Source organism: Grampus griseus (genome assembly GCF_964374135.1).
Source record: "Grampus griseus genome assembly, chromosome: 15".
NCBI classification, from domain to species: domain Eukaryota; kingdom Metazoa; phylum Chordata; class Mammalia; order Artiodactyla; family Delphinidae; genus Grampus; species Grampus griseus.
This window is the reverse complement of record NC_139009.1, coordinates 82,839,957-82,863,755: the sequence shown is the minus strand read 5'-3', so window position 1 is coordinate 82,863,755 and position 23,799 is coordinate 82,839,957. Positions and strand designations below refer to the sequence as shown.

Genomic DNA, 23,799 nt, shown 5'->3' with positions numbered 1-23,799 from the left:
TGCCCTCGGGAAGGCGGGGAAGGCTCCATTTACCTGGGATGTTACCACTTAGACCTGCGAAGATCGGAAGGTGGTGACACACTTGACGTATAACTAATAGTTTCCTTTGGGTCCTGTTCTCGGCATGGGACGCCGACACAGTTTTCTCTCCCGCCACGGGGAACGGAGAAAGAAGAGCTGAGAAGAGTCCTTTCGAAGGGTGTTGGCACACCTGGACCCTGCCTGTGGTGCCAGACTCACAAGGGGTGCAGCTGGTCCAGGCAGGTGAAACCCCGGCAGCCTGAGACCGCTCGGTGTGGCTCCTCCTCCCCCCGCCCCCGGGCCACCTACCTGACTTGCCGTCCAGGCCTGCCGACCTCTGAGGGCCGCCTCGCGTCGCAGGGCCCGGGCATCATGGGCTGGATGGGCTGACTCAGCAGCAGCCTTCGAGCAGAGGAAGAGATAAACGGGCGGCTTCGATCAGTGCCCACGCTGCAGGCCCACCGGCCGACCCAGCGCCTGCCCAGCCTGCCTGTGCCCTTTCTGGCTGACCCGGATCCCCACGGGGCCTGCTCCGTCCTCAGGGGGTCCTTGAGGCAGCAGGTCACTTCCTCTGGCCGTCAAGACCCTCGCCCTGTCCTGCCGCTTCCTGAGCTGAGATCAGCTGCAGAGGCCTTAGAGCCTAACGGTCTGAACTTTGCCTCCATCTCCGGCAGAAAGAAGACCAGAAACGGACGGTATAAAACTACGTCTCAGTCATCTTTCCGACAAGGACAGGGTCCGCACCTGAGCTGCCGATCGTGGCTGAAGTCCGGGCTGGGCTGGCCCTGGCTGGCCTCCTGGGAGGCGGAAGCAGGCGTGGTCAGGCTCAGAGCCGGCGGGAGCACAGCAGAGGTGCTGCTGAACTGGGGCGTCAGGCTGTTCCCCTGCATCATCTGCGGGCTTCTCAATGGCTTTGGACCCTGGAGCAGCCATTGCGGTGAGAAAGGTAAACCTTCAAGTCAACTCGGGTATCACCTCCCCAGAACCTCTGTCTTTCACCCACTTTGGCCTTTGCACTCGCTTAGGACCCAACGACTATTGACTGAGCTGTTATGAACTTGTCTTTCCCGTTGGATTGTAAGCATCTCAAGGATTCTTTAAATCCTTTGGGGCAAGGACAGTGCCGGGCTTGCGGCAGACAAGCAACCAACGTGCATTGAATGCAACTAGGAACTACCTTCTGCTTCATAGATTCCACTCCCGACTCATGGATCTCCTTGCTGACTCTCTAAATCACCAGGCCCACCCCTGCCCCAGGGCCTTTGCACTTCCTCTGCGTGGGATGCTCTTCTTCTTGGTACCAGTATGCCTCCTTCTCTCACAGGCTTCGCTCGCACATTACCTTCTCAGTGAACCTCCAGCCCCTCGCCCGCCTTCCCCAGCTGTCTCACATCACCAATTGTCACACTGTTAATTGTCACTTGTTTGTTTCTCTCTCCCCACTTGGATCAGAGATTTTTTTCCTTTTCTCTTTTGTTCACTGCCGCCCCTCGGTGCTCAGGACTTAGTGCCTGGCACGTATTTGTTGAGTGAAATTGTAAATGAATGAGGGAATGAGCCTGCATGTGCTTTTGCTTTTTGGGTTTTCCACTCTGTTTCACTGACACCATTAATATGATGGTACCACCATATTCTCAGAGCGTTTACAAAATCTTTGAACATGGTGTAAATCCTACCTCAGTTTTTTTCTTCTCCAGAATGTTCTTGGCTAGTCTCATCCATTAATTTTCCTGTTAACCTTTAGAACCCAAAGGCTGCATTTTAAAGTAAAACCCTTAAATCTGGGTGAAGATGGAGACACTCTCCTATACATAGACTTCTCCATATTTTATTGTACATCGATGTTTATGTCCCAGAACTCCTGCTAGACTAGAAACTCCCTGGGGTCAAGGACAGCTCTCATTTATCTTTGTTCCCCTGGGAGCCCAGCAGATGTCACTGAATCCATGTGAACATAAGAGGCTTCAGGAGAGGCTGTATCCCGCCTTCCAAGCTGTGCCCATCGGGAAACGAGGGCTCAGAACTTCTCGATTCCATTGGATTCAGTTCCATTGACTGATGGGTGACCCTGTCAGACTGCAAGGTCACTGGTGGCTTGTAGTAAGTGGTAATGGCTGTGAGGATGGGGATCAACAGGGAATCTGGGGGACCGGGAGAAGCTTGGTGGCCCTGGGGAAAGGGATGACGAACAGAAGTGGATAACTGTGCTCTCACACTGGTAATGGCTAAAACCAGCAGTCGGTGATGGGTACCAAGGACATGCATGTGGGGACGTGTGGCTTTCGGCATGCATGTCTGGGATGGCCATATCCACCTCCAGCCCAGCTCAGGATCAGAGCTGAAAGTTTCAGCTGCATGACACCTCTTCTTTTTTTTTTTTTTCTAATAAAGTTGTTCCTTTTATTTATTTATTCCCCCTGCACCGCACGGTTTGCGCGATCTTAGTTCCCCGACCAGGGATCGAACCTGCACCCTCGGCAGTGAAAGTGCGAAAGCGTGGAGTACTAACCACTGGACTGCCAGGGAATTCCCTGCATGATACCTTTAAGGTATGTTAATATACTGATAAAACAGAGAAGGAAACCAATGGAACTTGGGGCTTCAAAGTGACAAAATAAAGAAAAGAAAAACCCCACCATCATCACCAGCTCCGGTCACAGGGGAGGTAGGTTCCTGGTCTGCTGGTGGCAAGGACTGAGTCTGGAGACAAGCATGTTTACCTGGGTTGATATCACACTCGAGTCTCTGAGCAGGTGCTGGCTTGTGACCTGGGCAGAGGCCACCTGCCCCAGAAGCTGAGGGCTGGCCACGAGCTGGGGCTGGGGGCCTGGGCCCGATCTCTGCTGGAGCTGCTGCTGAGCCCCGGGCCGCTGGGCACTGCTGAAGCTCAGGGATACGTCTGGCTGCTGCAGAAACATCTGGAAGCAGAAGCAAAGCGCTTTTTAGGCTGGGATCACAGTGCCTTCACAGGCCTGCACCTTCTTTGTATGGTCTGTCCCTGGCAAGATGGCAGCTTTCTCACTCCCTCTGACCTGCCTGGGGAGGTTCACCCACTGGACTGAGTGCCTGGGATGCCACCAGAAGAGTGCACGGCCCGGAGAGGGGAAGTGGGTCAGACGGATGCTGACCCTGCCCTCAAGAAGGTTCCGGTTGAGCGACTGGGGTTCTAACAGTGTGAAAGATGCTGAGACCCAGATATGTCATTTGATATGCTTGTTTAGTCTGGGTTGGCTTATCCATTTCTTATTAGAAGGAAAAACATCTTGTGAATGGAGGGAATGATGCAATCACAGTGGCAGAGGAGGGTTGGCTGACCAGTGGTGTGGGGTGCATCGTCCCGGCAGTATGACCTGTGCCTGGTCTTGAACCTCTGACCGTGACCATGGTCTGTACCCATCCTGCGATTAGCATCTTCCACCCCAGCTTCCAGCTGAGAGGGCAGATCTGCTCTGGTTAATTAGTTGCCTCTGCATTCCCAGGAAAACAAATAAATCCAAAGGGTGACATAACATCAAGTCCATGTACTTTAAAATGATGTTTAAGAATAGGTTTTGGGGCTTCCCTGGTGGCGCAGTGGTTGAGAGTCCGCCTGCCGATGCAGGGGACGCGGGTTCGTGCCCCGGTCCGGGAAGATCCCACATGCCGCAGAGCGGCTGGGCCCGTGAGCCATGGCCGCTGAGCCTGCGCGTCCGGAGCCTGTGCTCCGCAGCGGGAGAGGCCACAGCAGTGAGAGGCCCGTGTACCGCAAAAAAAAAAAAAAGAACACGTTTTACAATCACCATGCTAATCTCTATTTGTTACCTAAGATGTCTCAGACATTCAATAGGCTGCAATATATCAGCCTGGTTGTTTTAATGGGAAAGGTTTAAGAGAATTTGATGAAGTTTATAAAGAGTGTTTAAGTGGTTCTGAGAACCGTGATACACCTCGTTTATAAGTTTGGCGTATTCAATTTAAAAGAATTCCTTAAGTGCCCAGAACGATTTTACTTCTTAGGTTTATAAGTCTGCCTTGTTAGGTACATGAAATGTTTGAAAGGTTCAGATATATTAAATTTGTAAGTTAATGGCTTTGGTAGAGAATGTTGACTATTTACCATTTGTTAAATTTATAAACTGATTCAACGTGAACAAACACAAGTAAAAGCATTGCTATTTTCAGCCAAATCAGTAGATTTGGAAATAAAATATAATCTGTGAATTGACGCTAAAGGCTTAAGAAAAACAACTTCAGTAATTTCAATAATAATTTAAACCTAAGACCTGTAGCTCTTTTAACAAAAGCTCCTCTTGGGCATTAAAAACTGGTATTATCTGTATCAGATTCTTTTTTTTTTTCATCTTTATTGGAGTGTAATTGCTTTACCAAGGTGTGCTAGTTTCTGCTGTATAACAAAGTGAATCAGCTATACATATACATATATCCCCATATCCCTTCCCTTTTGCATCTCCCTCCCACCCTCCCTATCCCACCCTTCTAGGTGGTCACAAAGCCCCGAGCTGATCTCCCTGTGCTATGCGGCTGCTTCCCACTAGCTATCTACTTCACGTTTGGTAGTGTATGTATGTCCGTGCCACTCTCTCACTTTGTCTGTATCAGATTCTTGACAAGCAGTGTTGCACTCCATTTTAGGCCCTTAGCTTTGACGGCTAAGGCTCTCTCCTTCAACCCCGATTCCTGTACTCTGTGGAGCATAACCTCATACCCAGTATGGAACTGACATGCCGACATTTCCTGAGTGACAGAGGGGTTTTGGAACAACAGATGTGAAATCACGCCAGGCAGACACTTAGTTAGTTCAAGCATCCGCTCCGTAGGGGGTGTCAAGTCATCTCCCAGAGACCTGAGCGAGGTTCCCATCTAGTGCCCTTCCTGCCACACCACCAGGTCTCCCTACTTTCCTTCATACCCCACCCCTACCAGAAAAGCCTGCAGTTTTGAATGAGGGCTCTTTGTCACTTTAGAAGTGAAGAAGAATGTTCTGGGTCTTCAGCCTCTCAGATTCAACACCCAAACCTTTAGGATTAGTGCTTTACGCAATCTCAGCGACCTGGCTTGTTTAGAGCACACAGGGTAATTTACACTTCAGCAAAAACCCAATATTCAAACTAAATAACATGCATTTTTCTGGTGGGATACAATTTACCGTCTAATTAGAGTTCAAATAAATGCAACCTTTATGCATGACAGGCAGTATAATCTAGCTTAAATCAGACAGACTTTAGTTCAAATTCCAACCCCGCTATGTACTAGTGGTATGACCTTGGGCCCTTTTCAAAACTTTTCAAAGTCACTGTTGGTTTCCTCACTAATAAAACAGTGACATTAACAGCACATACCTCATAAAGATTAAATGGGACTTATGCTGACGCATAGCACTAAGTGCTCAATAAACGTTAGCTAATAACAATAACACTAAAATAGAAAAGGAGCTCCTTTGCCTCTCTGGGCATATAAAAACGATCTGAGGAATGAACAGAACAAATAAATGAATCAACAAACAGATTAAGCTTTTGCTCAAAGGGAAACTGTTCATGCTTGCGTTATGGCAGAGATTGCTTGGTCTGCTACTCTGTCCCACTGATGTATGCTCTCTGAGGGCAGAAACCCTGTCCTGAGTGTCTCTGTATCCCCACAGCACCTAATCAAGGGCCTGGTACATACTGGGTGTCTGCCAGATGGGTGGATGGATGGAAGGATGGAGGGGTGGGGGTGTGTGTGGGGGTATGGGTGTGTGGATGGATGGATGGTGAATGAATAGAGGAATGGAAGGAAAGGTGGAAGGATGGATTAAAGAACCAAAGACACCATTGTCACAGGTGTCTTTCTCGGTATTTCTGTCAACCGCCAGTAGAGGGCGCGAATGCTCTCTCAAAAATAAATTAAGAAGTGGCCTCCCACGGACGCAAGGGGTGACAACTTTTCAACAGAACAGCAATCTATGTAGCGCCCTTCATGACCCCATCTAGGTGCAAACACAACACCCTGAGAACCTCTCCCTCATAACCCAATCTTTTTTGGAAAAAAGATCATACTTAGCAAGCATCTCAGGCACACATAGTATAGTCTCAATGAAAGCTCCGAGCCAATGGACTAGGTAGGAAAGTCCGCTGAACTTGGGATAAAGGACTTGGGCGGGGGGGAGGGGCGAGGGGGATTGCTACTGGGTACACATACCAGCCTCTGCTTTAGCGACAATAAGGGAGAATTTATAGCTTAAGAAGATGACTTCTTAACTAAGCTCTGGGGTCAGTTTTAGAGAAAGCATGAGAAAAACAGTTCCCTAATTCAAGTGGAAAAAGTCATTAGAGGAAAAAAATACTTCTCATTTTCCAGAACAAACCAATCCTACGCTCACATATGGTTTGTCATTGTTCTTATATGCTTAGCTTTACAAATACTTATTATTACAAAACATTTCAGAAGTACAGAAAATAGATATTGTATAATGAAGTCCCACGTATCATCACTAGACTTCAGCAATTATCAACGTTTTGCTCTTAATCTATCCCCCCACTTTTCTCGGGGGGGAGGAGTGGAGTAATTTTTACTTGCTTATCCTTTATGCTTGACTCACGTATTTTTTTTTTTTAAACATCACATTCTGGCTGAACATTTCAGAACGTATTTCTTTAAATCCTTAGACTTGCAAAAATACATGAAGAAAGAGTCCTTGAGGAATCGTTCTCTGGTTTGACTATCTGTGGATTTCCAAGTTCACTGGAAAATTCCACTGCAAAGATAAGGTCACAGGGAAGAAACCAGGAGAGGTAAACGCAGGAGGCTTGGTTTCCACGTCATCCTTTACAAAGCTCAGGTGCTAGACGTTGGGGGGGTCAACAAAATGCACTATCAGGACAAAGAAAAGCAATAACCCTTCATGTCAAGGAGTGAAAGAGATAGCTTTGTGTCCTGGTTATTTAAGAGTTCAGCTTTAAAGTTGAAAATAGAAAAGTTCGGGCTGTGAGGCGGCTGTTTATCCGCCTACCTTGCTTTCAGCAGCTTCTAACGCAAGGCCCCCTCCCTGTTAGTGTAAAAATTCCATTCAAGTAATTGGAGTTGGGAGTTCCAGCCATCGGACCCTGGATCAGTGAGAAAATAAGACTGCTGGGAACAAATAAGTAACAAGGGACTGACACCTTGATGACTCCATGCGTTTTCACCTAAATGCTGCAGTCTTGTCCCTAGGCAGTTTGGGGGTGTTGCTGAGGAGGTGGGTGGGGTGAGGGGCTGTGGGCCGGGAGCAGGGCTGTGGGCGGGGCTTGGTGCCCAGGGCTCTGCGCAGGCGCACCTGACTGGGCTCCCCTGCCTTGGGTGGGGGGAGGGGCCCCGCTGGACAGAGAAGGCTGCTTGGGGTCCCTGAGCTTCTGGAGAGCCCGCCGGGAGCGCCTATGGGGGCCCAGGGAGGCAGGATGGCCGGCTGTAGGCGTCTCCAGGCTGCCTAACACCTCTGCACTATCCTGCGTTCATCTCCGCTCAGGGCTGTGCCCGTTGGGGTGTTATTGTGTCCACACGCAGGGCCGTGTGGATGCTGGGGCAGGGGGCAGCAGGGCCAGTGCTCCAGCTGTTTCCCCCAGGGGTGTCTTCTTCTTCCTTCTGTCTCCCCAAGTGGCTGCCAATGCTTACCTCTCTCTCTCCAAGGTTGGCGACATTTACAACCAAGGGCATGCACTTGGGAAGAAAAACAGTCCTGGACTAATTTAAGTGAAAATAATTTATCCTTGAAAGAGATCCAATATATAAAGTTTTTCCTCCAGAAAGAATCTCTCGAAAGGCTTCAAAGATGTGACATCTGGGGGTGGGGTGGGGTCACGGTTAAAAGCAGCCGCTCTCAGAGCATGCAGAATGATGCCCCAATTGCTATGCTGCAGTGGGGTGGCCCGGGGGTGCCAGGGTACTGACCTCCAGCTCCCACCTCCTTTGCCGCTCCCCGCAGGGTGCAGGGTGCACAGCACAGATCATTTCCCATATCTCCCTGCATTCATGCTTTGGATGAGAGGGAAGAGCAGACCTGCTTCCATCTCTCTGTCAGCAGCCTGCGCTGGTGTTCAGAAAGTAGTTACACATGTGCTGGGAGTTTGAAACCCCATAGGAGGGAGGCCAGAGTCAGGGCAGGGCGACCAACCACCAAACACGTGAAAGAAAGTGCATGTGATGCAGGAAACATGTGCCCAACAGAGTGAGGAGTGAGTGAAGAGGATGTCATGTGAATTTCAGGTTTGGCCTGGAGCTGGGGATGGAGGAGGTGGGATTCATTCCTCGCACTTCATTGGTGGAGGTTTCAATTTGTTTAGGAGGCAGAGCTCAGTAAGGCAGCACAGAGGACTTTGGAGGAAGTCCTGCCTGCCCCTGCAAGGGTGGATGAGGACACATCACAGAGCGGGGTGGGGGGGGGGGAGGACAGAGCTCAGCGCACCACCGGCCCAGGAAGGGGCATCACCTGGACGCTGGAGTCCTGGACCAGGCAGAGCTGCTCCTGGATCTTGTGGAGCTCTTCCTGCTGCCACCGGATGTTGGCTTGCAGGATCCTCGTCCTCTGCTCCAGCTGGTCTTTGATGGTCTGGAACATGCTGAGCTGTGCTGAAAACTTGAAGGCGGGGTCAAAACACAGAACCCGATGAAAGAGTTATTTCAGCCTTGCAGACAGATGTTGCTGCTCATCTGAGCGGCCCTGCACACTTTCACTTCTGGCCCTTTACCCACCCTTTGCAGCATCTCTGACCCACTGCTGCAATGAGCGACCCACCTGAGGAGCTCACTGGGGAGCAGGGGTTCTGGCTGAGGGCTGGGTGGCCCAGGGCCCCCTGCCCACCCCACCCCCAACCCCCCGTGAGCTTTTCTTAGGGAACCTGTAGGTCTCATTTATTGCACTGGAGTCTGGGAGGGCCCCAGAATCGGGACATGATTTTGTAAGCAGTGCAGTGCTTACAAACTCATATTCTAAATTCGGTTAGACGGACACATGGTTTTGGAGAGGAATGTCAAAAGCAGGGCACGAGAATGTGCAACATCATGGATGGACGTGGAGGGCATTATGCTAAGTCAGTCAGTATTAGAGTCAGTTAGAGAAAGACAAATACTGTATGAGGTCATTTATATGTGCAATCTACAAAATAAAAAAAACTAGTGATTACAGCAAAAAGGCAACAGACTCAGATATAGGGAACAAACTAGTGGTTACCAGTGGCGAGAGGGAAAAGGGGAGGGGCAAGACAGGAGTAGGGGATTAAGTGGTATAAGCTATCATAGTATAAAATAAAATAAGCTACAACGATATATTGTACAGCAAAGGCAATAGAGCCAATATTTTATAATAACTATAGAGTGTAACCTTTAAAAATTGTGAATCACTGTGTTGTACACCTGTAACTTATACAATATTGTTCAGCAACTATATCTCAAAAAAAAGAAAAGCAAGGCATCAGAGAGCCCCCTTCCCTTTTATCTCTCATCTAGGGCATGACGATTTGCATGTGACAGCTTCACATGCAATTTTGGATCCTATCATTATCCTAAAACTGATGCTGGAGAGCAGGGCTCTTCTGGAACAATTCACAAACAAGCTTGGATTTTTTTTTTTTTTTTGGCCGCACCATGCAGCATGCGGGATCCTAGTTCCCTAACCAGGGGTTGAACCTGTGCCCCACTGCAGTGGAAGCATGGAGCCCCAACCACTGGACGGCCAGGGAATGCCCAAGCTTGGATTTGATGGTACTCTAAACCCTCCTGGGGCCATGGAAGCCTCATCGCCCTCCCTCACTTCCCCAGGCTCACTTGCAGGCTGTCCCTGCACTTCTTGGAAATCTGTGTGAAAAAGAGCTAAGGAGACAAAGAGTACAATCGCCTTCTGTGCACCCCGGGGGTACCGCTGGTGGAGGTGACTGTGCACGAGCACTGAAGTCTGCTGTGTGCAAGAGCCCAAACGTCCCCTTCCTCCTACCTCCTTCCTGGGATGGAGGCTGGCTTTAGGAAGATTTCCCAGGTGATCTCTGCCCTGTGTCCCCTGTCTGCCTTGACACAAGGTTCTTTCCTTGCAGGAAATGTGGAGGGGGGAGGTCATGAGACGGGAGGTGAAGCTGACGCTCCCTGGGCTGCCCGCCCTGCTCTGGGCAATCTGGGGCTGTCGGTGACTCCTGCTTACTGAGGAAAGTGAGTTTGCCAGGCTGACGCTTCTGTTCTTTAGTTTGTCCCCCACCACCACCCCCGCTTTTTTTTTTTTTTTTACAGTGACTTAATCTGCATTCCCTCAATCTCTGTCTCCGACAACCTCCTGAGTCTGTTTCTTGCCCGTTGTCTTTTGCAAACACCTCCAGAGATTGTCTCTTTTCTTTTGCCCTTTGCCCTCCCATCCATGGAAACGCAGGGAGCCTGGGAGAGGTTAGAATACAGGCAGAATAAACCAGAGGATGGTTTTGGAGCAGCAGAATAATAAGAAAAAGAACCAGGAAGAATAATAGTGGCAAGTGCCACCACTTGTGGAGACCTACCCTTGCCAGGCCAGCAAAGCAGGACCCTGTACCTCCTTGCAACACGCCCACGCCACGCAGAGAGGTTGTGAGTGGCTCCAGGTCCACAGCAAGGTCGGGGGCGGCTGCAGTGTGAACCCAGAGTCTCAGGAGGTGGGAGAGGCCAAGAGACTTTGCCAATGACAGCTCCCCACCCCCCAATTCCACCCCAATCAGAGCGGCTTTGACCTCAGACTTCACTGAAAAATCCTGCTGCTAAACACGGGCTTAAAAATACCTACACCAGACTGTATCACAGAAGTCTCAGTCAGAATCTCACTCATCAAAGCACCAGCTGGGGGCTTCCCTGGTGGCGCAGTGGTTGGGAGTCCACCTGCCGATGCGAGGGACGTGGGTTCGTGCCCCGGTCCGGGAAGATCCCACATACCGCGGAGCGGCTGGGCCCGTGAGCCATGGCCGCTGAGCCTGCGCGTCCGGAGCCTGTGCTCCGCAACGGGAGAGGCCACAACAGTGAGAGGCCCGCGTACCGCAAAAAAAAAAAACCACCAGCTGGGATTCTGAAAGAGAATTCGACTGAGAAAGAAAAGCTGTATCAGGTATTCAATTAAAATAACAAAAGACAAAAGCATCTGTGCTGGGTTCTACAAAATCTGGAGACAGTTCAGGCTACGACATCCACATCCAGGGGTAGATGGCTCCCAAGGGAAACAGTGAGGGGGCCGGTGGTCGGCAAGGTGGCAGACCGAGCTGGAGTGTTAGTTACTCTATTTATTTATTCTTATTTTCCCAAGGCGTTCCAGGACACCCAAGCATGAGTCTCTTGTTATAGTCTTGATTGTGGCCTTATTGATAAAGAGATCTCCCCTAACTTAGAGACACATTAGCAACACACTATGAAGCAAAATCATCACTTAGCCAGATGACTGTTTCCCAGATTTTGGATTTTTTTTTCCCCTTTCCCTCGATAGGGTACCACAGTGATAACATCAGTGAGGGGAAAGAGAGAAAATTGTAGAATCTCGTTATTTCACGTGAGTAGGTATGAGAACTATCTGATTTGAAAGGCCAGCATCACACAAGAACGTCTTAAGGAATACGGTTACTGGTCATTGCAGCACTATATACAATAGCCAGGACGTGGAAGCAACCTTAATGTCCATCAACAGAGGAATGGATAAAGAAGGTGTGGTATGTATATACAATGGAATATTACTCAGCCATAAAAAGAAACGAAATTGAGTTATTTGTAGTGAGGTGGATGGACCTAGAGACTGTCATACAGAGTGAAGTAAGTCAGAAAGAGAAAAACAAATATCATATACTAACGCATATATGTGGAATCTAAAAATTGGTATAGATGATCTTACTTGCAAAGCAGGAATACAGACACAGACATAGAGCACAAACGTATGGATACCAAGGGGGAAGGGGGGTGTGGGATGAATTGGGAGATGGGGATTGACATATATACACGTATATATATGTGTGTGTGTGTGTGTATATATATATATAGAGAGAGAGAGAGAGAGAGACATATATATATTGACAAATATACACATATATTGGTACTAAGTATAAAATAGATAACTAATGAGAACCTACTGTATGGCACAGGGAGCTCTACTCAATGCTCTGCGGTGACTTAAATGGGAAGGAAATCCAAAAAAAGAGGGGATATATGTATACGTATAGCTGATTCACTTTGCTGTACAGCACAGACTAACACAACATTGTAAAGCAACTGTACTCCAATAAAAAATATGGTTATTATTAAGTATAACCTGCCTAAGAGACTAAGAACTGTTACTGTTAATTAAAATGAAGATCAATATATGAAAAACTAGAATTGCAAAGGGGCCTTTATCACACCATGACTTATTACAGCGCAAGACCCAGAAGATGAAGGAATTCTCACTTCATGGGCCTTTGGACTGAAGAAGTTACTCATTTCACACCAAATGTGCCTTGGAAATTTGAAGAGAAAAAAAATTCTTCTTTGTCTCTTTTTTCCTAATGAGGATGAATATAGATCATTTGCATTAGTCAACTCTGGCTGGGTAGGTTTTATATCCTTACTTGAGCCTAACTCTGGCAAGGAGCACGTGCTAGCAGCATGTGTCTTTCTTATTCCAGGAAAACATGTCAGGCCACTGTTCGTGGGAAGGATGTAGGTTCTGAAAGAGTTTTCACCAGTGGTGACGGATTTGCACCAAGACAGACGTCCACACTTTGGCAAGTGTGTGGCCAGGGACACATCTTGGTGAACTGCCCCCCTGGGACCCCCTTGTGGCCAGAAAGGGGGCAGAGCTCAATATCTCATAAAGGAATGGAAATCAGAGGTCTGACCGGTCAGCTCAACTGCCCTTGGACTTCCGTAGACAGAGTATTTTCTTACTGGTTCTATAAAAACACATGCCCTGCCGTGGCGGTTTCCGTTTTTTTTTTTGCGGTACGCGGGCCTCTCACCGCTGTGGCCTCTCCCATTGCGGAGCACAGGCTCCGGACGCGCAGGCTCAGCGGCCATGGCTCACGGGCCCAGCCGCTCCGCGGCATGTGGGATCTTCCCGGACCAGGGCACGAACCCATGTCCCCTGCATCGGCAGGCGGACTCTCAACCACTGCGCCACCAGGGAAGCCCGGTTTCTCTGTTTATATGCCCATCTTGCCCTTGAACTCCAAGCCCGAAAGCGAGGGCTGCGCCACAAGCATCTTGGCGTCCTTCACACTCACTTCCTGACTCACCCAAACAGTAACTTGCTGAATGTTGCTGCAACATAGAAGGAATTACTCAGGCAAGCCCTGATCCTTTATTTTTAAAATGTAGTATTTATAATACTGGACTCAGAGCTTTTAAACCCTTGCAAAGTCTTCCTGTAACATTTGGCTTCCTTCAGACCTTTTCTAAAATATCGTGACCGATTAGGAGTCGTGAAAAATGAGAGGAACACGGAAAAGTGGCAGAGAGATGAAGAAAGATTGCTAAAAGGATTGAGAAACAGACGCCAGAGAAGATCAGTGGGAGGACGGATGGAGATGAGGCCAGGGGAGGGGCAGCGTCCACAGCTCCACACGCCCCACCTGCACGTGGGGAGAAACAGTCCCGTCCGGGGGGCCTTGGTGTGGAGCCTGTAGGTCAGCACCAGTGCACCCGCACCCACACCCTCCAGAGGACCCCAGCACCCCGTCTCGGGGAAGTGCTGCCCCGAGTTTCCCCTGCCCTGAGTCCCAGACTCACCTGTGTCACGGGGGCAGGTGGGCTTTGCAAGATGGCCTGAGGCAGGAGCTGCTGTGTGACGTCACAGGACGCCGGGGCGGGCAGGGGAGCCTGGGGAAAGGAGAGGGGCCTTGCTGTCAAATGCAGCTTCTGGGCCGCTACAGAAAGGGCCGGGTGCCGTCCCTCAGCCAGCTGGGTTCTCTGGCCTCAAGGAGGCCCTTCTGCCCTGGAGTGGACGGCTTACTTCTGGAAGGCATATGTTCCCCGGGAAAGGTGGGGTCACAGGTTGCTGCCCTTGCAGGGCACGGAGTCAGCGGTGACACGCGGTTGGTGAAGGGTGGGGGGCACTGGGGGCACTCGGGCTCGATGCCTTCCATCACGGTGTGCTCTGCAGAGCCGCTGCCACCGGCCGGAGCTGGGCATCTCCACCCCACCCTGCCTCGCCTCCTTTTCTAGGCTCCGTTCTTGGCGGATTTGGTCGCTCTTTTCCCAGATCAATACTTTCTTAGCGGTGTTGTCCAGCAGAAAGACGACACCTTGGCCTTCCTGCTCAACACTAATGCAGATGGACAGGCCCCTGCACGTCTCTACCCGCTGACCCCCCCAGGCAGCGAATGCGGCTGCAGTTTCGCCAGACTCTGCCTGCAATCTGGTGGAGAGAGTCCTGCAAGGTCAGCGGCGTCCCAGCCTCTGTGCCCTGATCGCCCAGGTGGGCAGAGGAGCAGGGGTGGGGTGGGACAACGTGTGGAAACAAGAAATGCAACCGTCAGCCTCACGAGGCTCTTGAGAGCTTTAAAAAGAAAAGTAAAAAGCTTCTTTTGAGGTTATCCCAAAGCTGCCCCAGGCCCTGGGGACTACAAAAAGCCGGAAAGCTGTCCCCAGAACAAGATCAGAAGCAGAGGCAGCAGGAGACCTGTTCTGAGTGAGAAGCCCAGGGACTGGCTCTGGTTCTCCCAGCTTTGTTCCCTTGCACAGCTGGGACAGAACTGTCACCAACAGAGGCAGAGAGGGTTGCATGAACAGCCAACATCAGAAGAGCGGCCATCATAGCTCACAAGCTCATCAAAAGGTGGCTGCGGACAAAGAAGGCGGTCTTTGTCATGTTCTGCTTGAAAATGAAACATGTTGCCCAAGCTTTTCAGCAGGGTGGGCATAATTTCCATGGGGACAGCAAGAAGGAAGGGGACACTTCACTCCCATCTTGAAAAAGGTCAGCGAGGGATGAGTGGGAGGTACTTAGCCACTATGTGGATGTGGCCCCTAAAATCTGGGGACACCTTTCCCATTGAGAGCGAGGTCTGTGTCCCTCTCTGTGGGTGAGCTTGGGACTGCTTTGCCCGAGAGGGATGGCAGAGGTGACATTGTGGGACTTCTGTAGTACACGGGCCTCTCACTGTTGTGGCCTCTCCCGTTGTGGGGCACAGGCTCCGGACGCGCAGGCTCAGCGGCCATGGCTCACGGGCCCAGCCGCTCCGCGGCATGGGGGATCCTCCCGGACCGGGGCACGAACCCGTGTCCCCTGCATCGGCAGGCGGACTCTCAACCACTGCGCCACCAGGGAAGCCCTTGTGGGACTTCTAAGGCAAGGTCACAGAAAGCCACGCAGTTCCGCCTGGCTCTCATGGAAGTCCCTCTCCAGATATTTCCTCTTGGAACCCAGGAGCATGCCGGGAGGATGGCATGGAGAGGTCCACCAAGTCAATAGAGCATGCTCTGAGCTGGGCCCAGCCATCAGTCGGGGATGCAGACACATCAGGGGTGTGGACCTCCCGGCCCTGATCGGGGAGGTTTCCGACACCAGGCGGCAAAGAGGAGTCACTCCCACTGTGCCTTTTCTGAATTCCTGACCCAGAATCCATGAACGTGGAAAATGACTGTTGCTTTCTTTTTTTTCGTGTTTTTTAACTTATTTATTTTTAGCTGCGTTGGGTCTTTGTTGCTGCGCGCGGGCTTTCTCTAGTTGCAGCGAGCAGGGACTAGTCTTCTTTGCAGTGCGCGGGCTTCTCATTGCGGTGGCTTCTCTTGTTGCGGAGCACGGGCTCTAGGCACACAGGCTTCAGTAGTTGCGGCACGCAGGCTCGGTAGTTGTGGCTCACGGGCTCTAGAACGCACGCTCAGTAGTTGTGGCGCACGGGCTTAGTTGCTCCGCGGCATGTGGGATCTTCCCAGACCAGGGCTTGAACCCGTGTCCCCTGCACTGGCAGGTGGATTCTTAACCACTGCGCCACCAGGGAAGCCCCATGACTGTTGCTTTATGCCACTGAGTTTGGTGTGGTTTGTTCCATGGTGATGGAGAACGGGAGTGTGGTAGGTACATCAGTGACCTTGCATCCAGCCAGCGTGCTTTCTAGGAGGCCACACGTTCCCTGATGTTCTGGAAAGGCCTGGCATATATGGGGGACACTGCCTGATATACGCAGGGGGACCTTCTTGTTGACATCAAGCTTCTCAGACATTTGCACTGGAGTGACATGGGATCTAAAATAGGAGGGTCCTAATCACGTACCCCCAGAGGCTCTGGGGGTGTAACCCCAAATTTGAAGTTTTGAACTTTATCTTTAAAACTCTTTTGGATTTTGAATTCTATGGATATACATCCATGTTAATTTTGGAATAAAAATGTTTCAAATTTGCTCCCAATTAAACATCTTAACTTCCCACCCCCACTTGCCACCAGCAATCTCTAAGTACAGCTGGTTCTCTGCGAAGATGCAGCACGCGGTCCTGTGGCCCTGCAGGCCCCTGCAATGCCGTAGCACAGGCTGGGTGAGAAGTTTGGGGTCACTCACGTACCGGCATCGTGGCTGCCTGGCTGAGCCCTAGCACGGGGAGCTCTTGAGCCGATCTTGGCAAAGCCGTGGTGCCGGCCTCTGCCCTCAGCTTGCCTGGAGTAGCTGCAAGAAACACATCACCTTTCAGACTTGCACACGCTTAACAGCTTTCTTATCAAAAGAGGGGAACAGGGACCACGGTGTGCATGCAACACGGGCCTGCTTGGAATCTGATAAAGGAAGCCCAGCGGAAGTGGAGGTGGTTTTGAGAACCACGGAGGCTCTGCCCGCCTCCAGCATCACCTGGGAGCAGGTGGATGACAGCAGAGCATCCACGAGCTCTATGTCCACCACATGGTCCAGCCAGCTGCCTGATCACACCCCTCACCGGGTCTGCACGTCGCCTGCTTTATGTCGGCTGCGTGTGCCAGTGGAGGAACCGGAGTGTGGAGCCGGGGCGGGGCCGGGGGTGGGGGGGGAAGAGACCAGCGGGATAGAAGGGAAGGCACGGCAACCGAATGGCAACTTCTGCTTCAGATCACGGACTGCCCTGCTTCTCCTCAAGTTCGGGGGTCCCTCGTGGGACTCTCTGTATACCCACCACCACCCCAGCCCAACAGGCGCCCACCCCTTCCCTCCGCAGTGTCACACTCACAGGTGGGTTCGGACACAGCCGTGCGCGAGGATTTGTGGGAACTTCTTGAGGACGCCGATGGTGAGTGGCTGGTGTTAAGGCCCGAGGTGCCCACGTCGAGTGCATTAAAGTGCTGCTGAGCTTCCAGGCTGGAGCCCTTGTGCTGAAACACACACACACAGGCACACACGCACGCACGCACGCACACAGAGTTCCACATTTCAGCATCGAGATCACGGCAATGAATTAGGTGACTTCAGTTGTTCTCTAAATATTTAGGAAACTTTGAAGGGTATGGAGAGAAATACTATAACGGTTTGGAGATAATTTCAAACACATTCGGGTGGACTATTTATACAAAGATGTAATCTAGCATCTTCGAGAGGCTGGTAGCCTGTAAGCAGTGTTTATTATACTTTCTCGCCTTGTAGTTTGATAGTTTAGATTTTCATAAGGGATTCGGCATTTTGTTTTTTCCTTAAAACTGTCACCTCATGCCCAGAATCTTGGCTTTCCCAGAAGCAGGCGGAGAGGCCGGGTCTAGACATAAGGTTGGTGGCGGTACTGGATTATTAATGCTCCCATGAAACGAACGCCTTTGGACCCTTCTGGACACTATCTCCCCAATGCACTTCCTCTGCAATCTCAGGGCCCCCGAGTGGAGAACAGAAAAAGGGCCAATGGTCTCCAATTCTTGACCCCTGGATCCCAACTGATGCTGGGCCCCCCGGATGCCTCTGCCTTGAGCACAGAATGGTGAGAAAGCAGCTGTGACTTTGCAACGCCGTCCTGCATTGGTGTAGGTGTCATAAGCCTAAGAAAACAGGGATTATAATGATGTTTAAGCTAAAGAAGGAACGTAATGCTTACTCTCCTGGGCTAGGCTTCTACCTGGTCTCAGAAGGATGATGAGATTCCTGGGCTGCTTGACGTCTCCTGGTCTCAGTTCTTAAATCTCCGTGTGTGACGCTACATGGCTGTTCTATATTTTGAGTCGTGGCTCCAGTGAGGGTGGACACTGCGTGAGCCCGAGTACGGCTGAAATGATTGCTACGAGACCTACGGGGCTTTGTGCAAAACAGAAGTGCAGGATGTGCCTGGGTTTGCTGTGCTAAATGTTCATTTTGAGGTCCTGTTGCTTGGTCAGTGTCTCCCAGATCACACCCCTCAGAGTGGGGTTCCTGGCCCATGGCCGTTGGCGAATTGTATGCTCCTGGTCAGCAGAGAAGTAAGTACAGGAAGTGAGAGCAGGAGCTGAGAAGCTTTTGTAGCCGTTTGACGTAGCCACACATCCCATCCAAGCAGGGGAATCTGCATTTTAAAAAAGCCTCCGTCAGTGACAGGTTTGAAATTAAAAAACCAAATGGTCCCTTACCGCTGAGAGTTTGAAAAGCACGGTCCTGGAGCTTTTCCTTTAAAAGGGGCTTCTTAACCTGGCAGCCTGAGATTGTGTGCTTATACGTAAGTGCAGGTCGATGAGAAGTTCCGTTGGGCTCTAATATTCCCAAAGGATTGGAAACCTCAATAATCCATTTCCGACTGGACGATACACACTCGGCCCGATCTTCAGCTGTGGCATATGGTGTGTCTAACACCTGCCTATTAACAGCTTAACTCCACCCCTGGACGTGATACACGATGCATGAATGGACAGAGCCGGGTAACACATCCATGAACGATGACAGGGGTGCCTCATCAGTGAGCTGGTTATGAATCACCGTACAACACGTCACCACGTAGCCTGCCAGCAGGGGAGGCTCAGCAAAGATGCGACTGCTGTCTGGTCTTGAAAGGGGATTTCTCCCTCTTCCCAACTGAGTTCTCAATGGATCAGAGATGCCTTTGTTGGACCACTGCTGCTGCGTCAGTTTCCGGCCAGAGACTGGATTCTAGGTCACGGGCAGGCTGGAACGTGAACCCTGTCTCATCAGTTCTACGAGGCCCTTTCCCTCTCACGTTTTGACATATCTGAAATTGGGATGTGTCCTTCGACTAATGATAAGAAATCCTGACTGCACAGGTTGGCAGCATCTTCTCTTTCTCAGTCGAGATAAAATAATGGTAGACCTTATAACTGATGGCTTCTTAGCTTTGATGAAATACAACACTCCCTTTCTTGCTTTCTCTCTTTTTCTCCCAACATTTGTGTTTGCTTGAAGAATGACCTTTGAGAAAGAGCTCTCGTCTACTTCCAAGTTCCCTTCCAGGTGTCTGACACGCCAGGAGCAGAGACGGGGGCAGCCTGGCCAGAGGGTCCAGGGGGTTCAGGCTGGGCGAGGAAGGAGGTCTGGGCTTTGGGAAGAGAAATACCTCTCCAGCACCTCTCGGAGCTCCCTGATGCAAAGCTGGCTCCAACAAGGCTGTCAGCTCAGAGCCCCAGACACAGAAATGGAAAGCACCCTGCCAGTGAAGCCACGAGGGTGTGCGAGGGGCAGCGTGCTTGTGGGACGCTCTTTTGTAGGCAGAGGCCTTAGGCTAAGGGGAGGGCAGGGCACACAGACTATGCCCTGCCTCGACGGGACGACGGAGTAACCCCCAACTTTTCATCTGTGGGACACACAACCAAGTGGACGTGCTACAGGCAGACCTTGTTTATCGCGTTCCACTTTATCACACTTCGCAGGGAGCGCGATTTTGTACAAATGGAAGGTTTGTGGCAACCCTGCCTTGCCAGATGATACTTAGCACTTTTTCAGCAATGAAGTATTTTTAAATTAAGGTAGGTACAATTTAAAAAAGCCTAATACCATTGCACACTTAATAGGCTACAGTATAGTGTAAACAGATCTTTTATATGCACTGGGAAACCAAAAAAAAATTTGTGTGACTCGCTTTACTGCGACCTTCCCTTTACTGCGGTGGTCTGGAACCCACAGCATCTCTGAGGTGTGCCTGCACGGCCATTCTCTAAGGCTGGGAAGTGCCCAGCCCTGCTCTGAGTCCAGAGGCTGCTTCTCGCACAGCTCTGTGAGTTCCCGGCCTCGGCGGCTTTGGGTACGTTAGCTACATCCTCTGTGTGCTGCTGTCTCACCTGAAGAAGGACAGTAACAGTGCCCACCTCACAGGAACCTCACAAGGGGCAAATAGGCAAATACTCCAAAATTACATTGGATAGTACTGGGAACATAGCAAGAGCTCAATAAATACGACCCCCCATGTTTAGTATGACCGTTTGTATGATCACAACTCACGGAAGATTCTACTTAGCCACACTTTGCCTTTACCCTCTGCTGGGCATCAGAATACCTTCAGTGCCGAAGGGTGGACGGTCTCCAGAAGTGGGTCCTCCAGGGCCAGCTCTTGCCTTCTTTCCACCCGGACCTCTGCGTAACTGCTCAGGAAATCAAGAGACCACAGCTGGAGGGGGTACATTCCAGGACGACACCAGCGAAGAGGGCTAGTGTGACAGGTCCAGGTTCCCTGTGTGATACCCCTCCCAGAACAGCCACCGGCAAGGAGGTTAGCCCTGTTACTCGTCTGAGGATGGAGTTTCTTTCTGGGCCTTAATTCCACTGCAGTCACTTCCACTGGGACATTCATAATTACCTCCCTTTCCAGGATGTTTTTATTTCCTTCTCCTTTACTGATCTCTACCCTCACCCTGAAACCCCCAAACATAATTGCCTTTAGAAACATACTTTCCTCTACAGAATGAGCCTCAGTCTTCAAATAATTAGAAGACTTTCTTAAGACGTACTCAGTTTGGACTATGCATAGGAGGAAGTGACACGTAAGTTTTTTTTTTTTTAGTAATAACAGACTATGAAACTGCCGGAAGCTTTCTTTCGACCAAACCTAGAACTAACCAGACCCAGACTGTCGATTAGTCTACGGACCCACTTTTTGAATAGCGCGGGTAAATCAGTTCAACGTGGGGATGGCTGAGTGACTCAGCTGTCGCTTCTGCCTCGTGTGTGGAGACGCAGGCTGGGCGAGGGGTCTTGGGCCTATAGAATGCTTGTGACCTCGTTTACTCAATAGGTCACTCCCTACTTTCTCTGAAAATCTGGGATCTGGGAGATAGATAGAAGATGCAGAGGAAGAACAGGGTCCAGGTCAGATCTGAGGAGGAAGGAGCTGATGATGTCCACCTCCCCTGGGGGCACAGGGCTTCTCTGGCAAAGGCCCAGGCAGAGACGGGGGACTGGCCATGGAATCAGAAACCACTGGCTGCTGACGTGCCCAGGGTAGGCTGGGAGGCCAGGGTCAGGTCCCTGAGAGTGGGTGTGCAATGTGCTGATCACGGCCACTGGCCAAGAAACACCTGTGCTTCTTATCTCTCCTCCTTCCCCACCTACTAAAGACGAGGGATTTACTTGTGCTTGTGTGTGTGTGTGTGTGTGTGTTGTCTATCCATCCATTATCTATCTACCTACCTATATCTATCCATCCATCTATCATCTATCTATTATCTATCTATCCATCTATCCATCCATCATCTATTATCTATCCATCCATCATCTATCCATTATCTATCCATCCATCATCTATTATCTATCCATTCACGTATCTGTTATTTATCTACCTGTCTATCCATTATCTATCCATCTATCCATCCATCCATCATCTATTATCTATCCATCCATCATCTATCCATCTATTATCTATCCACCCACCCATCATCTATTATCTATCCATGTATCTATTATCTACCTATTTATCCATCTATTATCTATCATCCATCCATCATCTATTATCTATCCATCCATCATCTATTATCTATCCATCTATTACCTATGTATCTATCCATCCATCATCTATCTATCCATATATTATCTATCTAGCCATCCATTATCTATTTATCTATTATCTACCCATCCATCTCTCCACCTACCTACCTACCCATTACCTGCTATCAATCATCCACCTCTTATGTACATGTATATAACGCAGTAGGTATGTATCTCTCCACCTATCATCTGTTATCTATCATCTATCTGTTATGTACATATACAAAATGCAGTCCTTCTTTCTTTGCTCTCCTCCAATGCTCTCCTCTAGACCAGTTTAAAACCGATTTATGTTCTTAAAATTTGTATAGTTGGGAAACTCCCAAATAGCACCTCTCCTTTACCTTTGGGAGGGACTGTGACCCGCACGGCCACGTCCAGGGAATCCCGGTGTGCTGCCTCCCTTGGAAGCCCCGCCCACCCACGCTGGGCTGGGGGCGCCCCCGAGGCCACGGGACGGCCAGGAACCCTCTCCCACTGGCAGCCTGGCTCTTGTACCAACCCTGCCTCGGTTGCCAGCAGGGTTTTTTTTAAAGTGTTCAAAAAGGGGACTATGTCTCTGAGTTATTTAGAGGCAAAATTTTAATCTTCTTCTCCAAACAGCAACAAGGGAAGGCTGGGGGCCGGATGGAGATGAGGGGAAAATATGTAAGTAGGTCACTGAAGCAGTAACTTACTAAGGAACATCCTGGCCGCCTGGAAGAGCTCAATGAGGCTTTCAGAGGGGCCTGACGGGACGCTGGGAGGAAGCCTCAGCCCTGGGAGCACAGGGCTGGGTGTGGAGCCGGAAGGGATCTGAACTCTGGGGACTATCCTGTTCACTGCAGAGCACGGCCCAGGCCCCGCTGAAGAATTCAAGCCCGGGGCTCACTCCTCAGAAACGGGGTCCACTGAGGATGATGGGGCTCTGACGGAGCTGCCGCGGGCCTGGCCCACCCTCCCAGCCCCCTGCCCGCACCTGACCACTGAGTGCGTGCACACGATGAACTCGGGCTTGGAGTTCCACTGGTGGTAGGTGATGTAGTAGTGGGTCTGCAGCCAAATCCACTGCTGCCCTTTCGTCAGAAACCGGTAGCAACACGACTTCCCTTTGCCGAACTGCATCACTGTGAACAGAAGGTGGAGTCTGCATATCACCAACGTTAGGACGAAAAGGGTCCTTTGGCCCCAAAGTTACTGTTAAAAACACCAGCTTTCAAACAGACAGCGCCACACATCGGTCACTTCCCCAGTTGTGATGGATTTTAAGTCATTATCGAGGTCACGGTAAATGGTAACGAATATTCTGAAACGACGGAGGAATGATTCGTCTGCTTTCCCAAATGCTCAAAGGCTTAAGAGAGCCTTAAATCAGGGCAGATTCTCCAACTGGAATTTAATTAAAGAGAGGCCCTGGCTTTCCTGGGGCTCATCCTCCTGCTGCAGGTGGAGCCGTCTTTGGAGCTGCGGGAGCCCAGCGTGGGAAAGACAATTCAGACGCTGGGAGAACTAGACTGAAAATAGACATGCCAGCCAGCAGCCTCTGGACAGATCCTGCGGCTGCCAGTCTGCTGTGCATCCTCCTTCTACGCGGTTCTAAATAGAGAATCGGCCACAGGTGCCTTCCACCGCGGCTCCACCGTGCAGGGCTGCGCGGAGCCCCTACGGTTAAGTCTCTTCTGGCTTCCCTGGGGGCGCCCAGCACACACGGATGCTGCTGGTTTAAGCCTGGGCAGGGCAGAAAGCTGGGCCACGGGTCCCAGGAAGAGGAGCAGTTGGGCTTTATTTTTATTTATTTATTTGGTCGCACCAGGTCTTAGTTGCGGCAGGCGGGCTCCTTAGTTGCGGCATGGGAACTCTTAGTTGCGGCGTGCACGTGGGCTCTAGTTCCCTGCCCAGGGATCGAACCCGGGTCCCCTGCATTGGGAGCGTGGAGTCTTCTCCACTGCGCCACCAGGGAAGTCCCAGCAGTTGGGTATTTTTT

General features: G+C 50.6%; 1 protein-coding gene across 2 annotated transcripts in view; it reads right to left on the bottom strand.

Moving 5' to 3' along the window:
* The window catches only part of NPAS2 (neuronal PAS domain protein 2), a 179,959-nt gene that overhangs the window by 4,486 nt on the left and 151,674 nt on the right, over window positions 1–23,799 (bottom strand). For both annotated transcript variants that reach the window (XM_082672900.1, XM_082672899.1), the window contains 9 exons: window positions 22,795–22,942; window positions 20,353–20,437; window positions 17,128–17,269; window positions 16,495–16,595; window positions 13,723–13,812; window positions 8,462–8,608; window positions 2,742–2,939; window positions 766–941; window positions 331–423 (listed from right to left, as the gene is read on the bottom strand). In XM_082672900.1, coding sequence (XP_082529026.1) covers window positions 331–423; window positions 766–941; window positions 2,742–2,939; window positions 8,462–8,608; window positions 13,723–13,812; window positions 16,495–16,595; window positions 17,128–17,269; window positions 20,353–20,437; window positions 22,795–22,942 — 1,180 coding nt within the window. The remainder of the gene's footprint in view (window positions 1–330; window positions 424–765; window positions 942–2,741; window positions 2,940–8,461; window positions 8,609–13,722; window positions 13,813–16,494; window positions 16,596–17,127; window positions 17,270–20,352; window positions 20,438–22,794; window positions 22,943–23,799) is intronic.